The sequence below is a fragment of the Melospiza georgiana genome, chromosome 7 (assembly GCF_028018845.1).
Source record: "Melospiza georgiana isolate bMelGeo1 chromosome 7, bMelGeo1.pri, whole genome shotgun sequence".
In the NCBI taxonomy this organism is placed as follows: Eukaryota; Metazoa; Chordata; class Aves; order Passeriformes; family Passerellidae; genus Melospiza; species Melospiza georgiana.
Genome location: NC_080436.1, coordinates 19,264,862 through 19,270,861, shown reverse-complemented (window position 1 = coordinate 19,270,861; position 6,000 = coordinate 19,264,862). Strand labels below are relative to the sequence as shown.

Sequence of the window (6,000 nt, the reverse complement as noted above, 5' to 3'; positions counted from 1 at the left end):
GAAATAATAATAATAAAAATAAAAATAAAAACAATAAAATAAGGCCAGAAACACATTCCCTTCCGGCGGCTGCCCTCCCTGCCCCGCGGGCCCGGTTGCCTGCGCCCCGCGGAGCCCGGCAGGGAGCACCGCGGGGCCGCCTCCGCGGGGGCGCGGGAGCCGCGGAGCGCCCAACCCGCCGGTCCCGCGCCCCTCAGCGGCGGGGCGCTCAGCAATAAAAAAATAGACGGAACTTTTTGGCCGAACGCGGTGGCTCCCCCCGCCCCGACCCCCCCCATCCCCCCGCGTCTCCCTCTACAAAACGCCCCGGGCCGGGCCGGGCCGGGGTAGTTATCTGGTGAGCGGCGCCTCCTCCCGCTGGTCCGGCGAGGCCACGGCGGCCTTGCTGAGCACGGCGGCCGAGTAGGGCAGGAAGCCGCTCTCGGAGCGCTGCCCCGCCGCCGTGCACGGGAACTCGGCGGCCGCGCCGCCCCGCGAGCCCAGAGCCGAGGCCGCCGCCGCCGCCGCCGCCGCCGTCTGGCTGCTGTGGCAGCTGAGGCAGGAGCAGGGCGCCGAGCCCCCCGGCGGCCCCGAGCCCGCCGCCGCCGCTGCCGCCGCCGCCGCCGCCGCCGCTGCCGAGGCGGCCGCGCTGCTGTTGAGGCCGGCGGCGGCCGGGCTCTGGTAGAGGCCGGGGTGTCGGAAGCTGCAGAGCAGCTCCGGGCGGGAGTAGGGGTGCGAGAGGGCGCGGAAAGTGTCCAGCGGGCGGATGGAGGTGGCGAAGGGCGCGGCGGCGGCCCCCGAGGCGGCGGCGGCGGCGGCGGCGGCCGTGACCCCGACGTGCGGGTAGTAGTGGAGCGGGACGTGGGAGTGGAAAGGGTAGGGCAGGCTGCCCGTGGCCGCCGCGTGGGTCATCATGTAGGTGTAGAAGCTGGGGTCGGCCGGGTGGGGCCAGGACATGGCCAGGCGCTGCCGCTTGTCCTTCATGCGCCGGTTCTGGAACCACACCTGCGGGGATACAAGCACAGCGCGGCCTCAGCTCCGCTCCACTCCGCGCCCCGCAGCACCCGTTCCCGCGGACACCGGCGGGCGCCCACCAAAACACATTGCCAAGGCTTCTAGGCGACCCCTCTCCCTCCCCGAGCAATCTCCCGTGACCTTGCCCGAGGGGAGCGGCGGTACGGCCCTCCCTCTACTCGAGAGGGACCCGTTCGATCCGAATAAATGTTTCCCTTCCACTCGTGCCGTCCTCCCCACTCAGGACTCTGTCTTCACGGTACTGACGCTCATTCATTCCCCCTACGTTTATTCTCTCCCCTCTTCACTTTAGGAAATAGGCTAACGCGATAAAAACTGACGAGGAATATAAAAAAACAGCAATGACAATAACTTTTTAAAAAGCAAATTGAAAGTGTTGGATGCAGAAAAGCAAACGAGCACGAGTGGCACACATAGCTGCGGGCCCCGAGATCCTTCAGCCGGAGATCCCAGCCGGCCGCGGCCCGGGATGCTCGGGCAGCCGCGGCTCGGCGGGGCGCGGAACGCGGCGTACCTTGATGGTGGTTTCGGGGAGGTTGAGGGCGGCGGCCAGCTCGCAGCGCCGCGGCCGCGACACGTAGTTCTCGCGGTAAAACTCCTTCTCCAGGCGGGCGATCTGCTCCCGGGTGAAGGCGGTGCGGTAGCGGCGCACCTGGTCGGCCCCCGCCGCCGAGCCGCCCAGCGCGCCGCCGCTGTGCAGGCTGCCGATCCCGGCGGCGGCGGGGGCGGCGGGGGCGGCGGCGGCGCTGGGCGTCGGGCTGCTCTCCGCGTAGCCTGCGGGGCGAGGGCACGGTGTGAGAGCGGGACAACTCGCTGGCCCCCCAGTCCTCCCGGCCAGGCCGGACCGGGCCCGCCACGCCCGCGCTCAAGGCCAGCTGTCATCCTTACAAATCCCCGCTGCTAACAGAATCGATAAATTTGGATCTGGAGGTTGTTTGTTGGTTATTGTTTGGTTGGTTGGTTGGATTGGGGATTTTCAATCCTTCGTAACTGCTTTATTTTCAGATGGGGCGGGCTTGGAGACTGCAGGGCAGCCGAGCTCAGGGGAGAGCGGGCGAGGGCCCGGCCGTGGCTCGGGGCCCGGGATCGGCGCTAGCCTGCTCCCCTTCCACTGCCGTTCTTTAGTTTCGTTTGGGACATACAAAATAAAAGCAGCCATAACCCCCCCCCCTTTTTTTTTTCTCCAGGGTTACGTCGAGCATCCCTTCCTTTCTCTGGCACATTTGACCAAAAAGCCATGCACTGTGGCGCCCAGGAAATCCACCGTTCATCTCCCTACACCTCCCCAGTAAGAACAACCTCCATCTCCTGCAATAGTAACAACCACCGTCCATCACCGTGCCCCGCTAAGAACGGGGAAGGAGACGAGGGTGTTTCAAAACGCCTCTTACAAGCAGAGGAAAAGTGAACAATGCCAAATTCGCCCGAGGTGGACACAGACAGCACGTTGCATATACACAGAGAAGGACACACACAGTCAAATGCGGGCAGTTTCCTCTCATTCCCCCCTCTCTCTCTCTCTCTCTAATTTAATCTATGTATATACACTCATATACAGCTCAAGAGACGCCGAGAGCTCCGAGAGCGCGGGGAAATACACGGAGAAAGCTTTGCCTAAATATAGGTGGGTGGATATTTGTGCCCACCTATATTCTGGATATATATCTACATATCAAAGGATTTGGGCATGCACACACACACACGAAGGCACCGGCACAGGAGCTGCCCGGACAGTGTATCTCGGCTATTGGGGTAGAGCAGTAATTGTAATAATATTTTACAGCCTGGAGCTCTGTCTTCGCAGAAGAGAGAGCGCCGATGCAGAGGCCGGCAACTTTGGCGCTGGCAGTGGGGTTCCTCTGGTTTTTAAAGCCGGTTGGCAAAGCGCGGGGCTTAGATGAAGATGATAAAGGAAGAGTTACCTTTGTTACTGTTTTCCTTCAGCTGGGAGGAAGTCAGGCTGGCCGGGGAGCGGAGCGCGGAGCAGCCCACCTCCACATCACTGTTCATATCTGCCTCTTGAGCAACTTCGGAATAAAGGCTGATTTTCTTCCTGCTTTCCGACGGCGGGATTTCGGAGGAGACAGTGCTTTCGCTGCTCGGATGCTGGAGATTGAATAAAGTGTCTATTTCAAATTTGCCTTTGGCGGAGATGTCCCCTATAGCGCTGTGCAGGGAGGCGGCAGTCAGTCTCGGGCTGAGGCGACCACTGTGCGGAGAATTTTCAAGGGCCTCCAACACCGCATTTCCAGCTGAGTCTGACAAATTCGAGAGCCTTTTGCCAGCTGTAGGGCTGTGCAGCCCTCTCTCCATCAGGATCATCTCTTTTCTTATTCTTTCCATCATCTCAGCTTTATAAAAAATGTCAAAGTTGCAGGGCTGGTCCTGTACTAATGATGAGCTGCAGCAGGGGCTAATTCACATTCAGCCCGGCAAGTGTCTCTAAATATTATTATCTGTTTTTGAGGGAGGTGTAAAAATTGTGGGATGCCAAAGCGAGGGAATGACTGGTCAAAATGACCCATACATCCTTCCTAGCCCGAAATGTCATTCATCAAAAAGTGGTGCTCGTCATTAAGGTACGAATGACGCTGTTCGAATAATCATTTATTGTAACAGGTTTATAAGCAAATAAATACAAGCTCCTGTCAGTGGATAATGAAGGCGGCTTCAGAGCAGACAAATATATCCAGGTGGAAAGAAAGAAAGACAAGAAGTGAGGAGTAAAGCTCCTGTCCTTAGCTTGATCAGATCCTGCTTGAATTGCTCTGGGGTTTGGCCTCTGGGGTGGAATTGACAGTCTGATTAATAAAATGAGCTGTGCAACATTTCCCCCTTCATTTAGGTGCATCATTATGCTCTGATTTTTGTTTTGTTGCCTTTTAGGTCCTAATGATGCAGTTTCTTTCTCATTTGTCCTCGGACAGAACTACATGCTAAATATTAGATAATACTTTTATTTATTATTATTTCTGAGGCGAATTTTAGATCACAAGGCAAGGAAATGCTCAATAGGACCAGAGGATCGAGAAGCTCCTGCCGCTGATATCTCTTTACTTTTCCCTCCCATTTCCAGACCACTTTAGTACTTTTATTTAGGAATTTACACTGACACCCCCACGCACCCGCTCACACGCGCGGTCTTTATGCCCAGACTTTACAAGTCTGCTGCCCGGATTCAAGCGTACCTACAGCAGCTACCTGGAGATTAAAATATTTGTTACAATGTAGTATATTACAACTCTATTATCTTTGTCTTCTTTGCGTTCTTAAATATGATCTCATTTTTACTTTCTATAATCCTGCTTATCGACGAAGCTAGCCCGGGATTTTTCTTCCCTCTGGGAAAATACTGACTGTTTTACGGTATGATAGGGGAAGGAAATAACTGGAGAACATTAAATACATTCGTGATTTAAAACACTCCGTGGGCATCCATTTCATTCTCCCGGCAGCTTTCACTCCAGCCCTTTGCTTCTCTCCTCCCCACCACCAATAAAACCCAAGCATTTGAAAATTAAAAAACAATCATAGAATTAAATGATGGATGGGGGGTTATTGCCCACAGGCTCCGACCTATCAGGAACATCACCTCAGCCCCCTCTCTCCGAAATTACCTGTGGCTCAGTTAGCTCATCCCTCGCTCCTGGCCGCTGCCGCGGGGCGAAGCGTGGCCGCGCTGCTGGAGCCACGGGCTGCCGCGCTCGGCAGACGTGACAGTCGGAAAGTGTCCCTTCAGCGGTAACTTTGCTAGTAATAATGACGCTGATGGCAACCATTTAAACGAAGATAAATCCTTTGTCGTTAGCATCTCTGGAGTGCGCTTCGATAGCTGCCCAACCTTTTTTCTCGCCGTGATTTTTTTCACCTACATCATCTAGTGTTTAGACCCCGGGAATACGAGTTTTATCTCCCGGAGAAACACCCGAAAGTTTCCTGTGATTAAACGTGGGTTTGATTTTTTTTCTTGTTCTTTTTCTTTTTCTTTTTTTTTTTTTTTTTTCTTTTTTTTTTCTTTTTTTTTTTTTTTTTAATGAGAGCTGTTCCTGCTAATCTTGGTCACACGCATCTCCTAAGTTCTTGTGATCTTGCGCATGATTCATAGTTCGAAAATGGGATACTTGTCAGATTTTTTTTTTCAATAGCCTGCTAAAGTCCCCCTAAACATTCCACCAAATATTTAAGAAACATTCTAGGCGTTGTTTGCAAAATCCAGCCTTCTATTAATGAGAGTTTTATGTCAACCCTTTGAAATGTGAATTTAGACTGCAGCGTGGTGTCCCGCGTTTTACAGCCCCCCAAACCAGACAAGTGTCAATGTCAACTTTTCCTGGCCCGCGGGCGCGGCGGAGGAGCGGGCGGATGCGAGGGGAGAGCAGCGGTGACACCGGCGGGGTCCGGGCCGGGCGGGAGCTGCGAGGCGCTCCCGGAGGGACGGAGCGCGTCCCGGGGAGCCCCCGCCGGGCCCGCCCGGCTCCCGCTGCCCGCGCTGCCCCGCCGGGCCCGGCTCCGCTGCAGGCGGCGGCGCGGAGGCGGAGCGGAAACCTGCGGCCGGGTTTATTGCTGTCGTTTGGCGCCCTCGTCTGTTTTCTTACATGCTGTAACGCGGCAAGCATCTTTCCCCCCGCTCTCTCGGAAACCGCAGCCGAGATACCACATCTCGGAGGCAATCGTGTGTGCACACCACCAGAACCGGCACAGCTCTAGACTCAAAAAATGTTATTGCGCCACTAAAAAGGAGAGAACGGGTTTTATGTTATTTGGAGCGGATGAAAAAGACTATGTGAAAAGCCCCAATGTGAGAAAAATAAGTTACACTCAAGTGCGGCTATGAATGATCTTTACTAGGGTTATATTTTGCACCTTTTAAATAATACTGATTCCTTAGGTTATGTACAGAGTAACTTAAAATACAGCTAGATTCATATGCAAGAGTTATAAAATGTTATACAAGACGTTAATAATCTTCCACTAGGTAGAGGTGAG

At 54.8% G+C, this 6,000-nt stretch overlaps 1 protein-coding gene across 1 annotated transcript; it reads right to left on the bottom strand.

Annotated features, from left to right (window-relative positions):
- Positions 1-330: 330 nt before the first annotated feature.
- On the bottom strand, positions 331-3,360 carry EVX2 (even-skipped homeobox 2). The gene is made up of 3 exons (XM_058028386.1): positions 2,937-3,360; positions 1,529-1,788; positions 331-984 (listed from the first exon to the last, which is right to left on the bottom strand). Exons 1-3 carry the CDS (start codon positions 3,358-3,360, stop codon positions 331-333), a joined length of 1,338 nt encoding a protein of 445 aa, XP_057884369.1.
- Between the last annotated feature and the right edge of the window lie 2,640 nt (positions 3,361-6,000).

Bases quoted from the DNA above. Each gene is read 5' to 3' on its own strand.
- EVX2 (XM_058028386.1), bottom strand. From the start codon at position 3,360: ATGATGGAAAGAATAAGAAAAGAGATGATCCTGATGGAGAGAGGGCTG. The intron at 1,789-2,936 runs GTAACTCTTCCT...CTCGCCCCGCAG, and splicing joins GAAGGAAAACAGTAACAAAG to GCTACGCGGAGAGCAGCCCG. The intron at 985-1,528 runs GTACGCCGCGTT...GTATCCCCGCAG, and splicing joins TCCCCGAAACCACCATCAAG to GTGTGGTTCCAGAACCGGCG.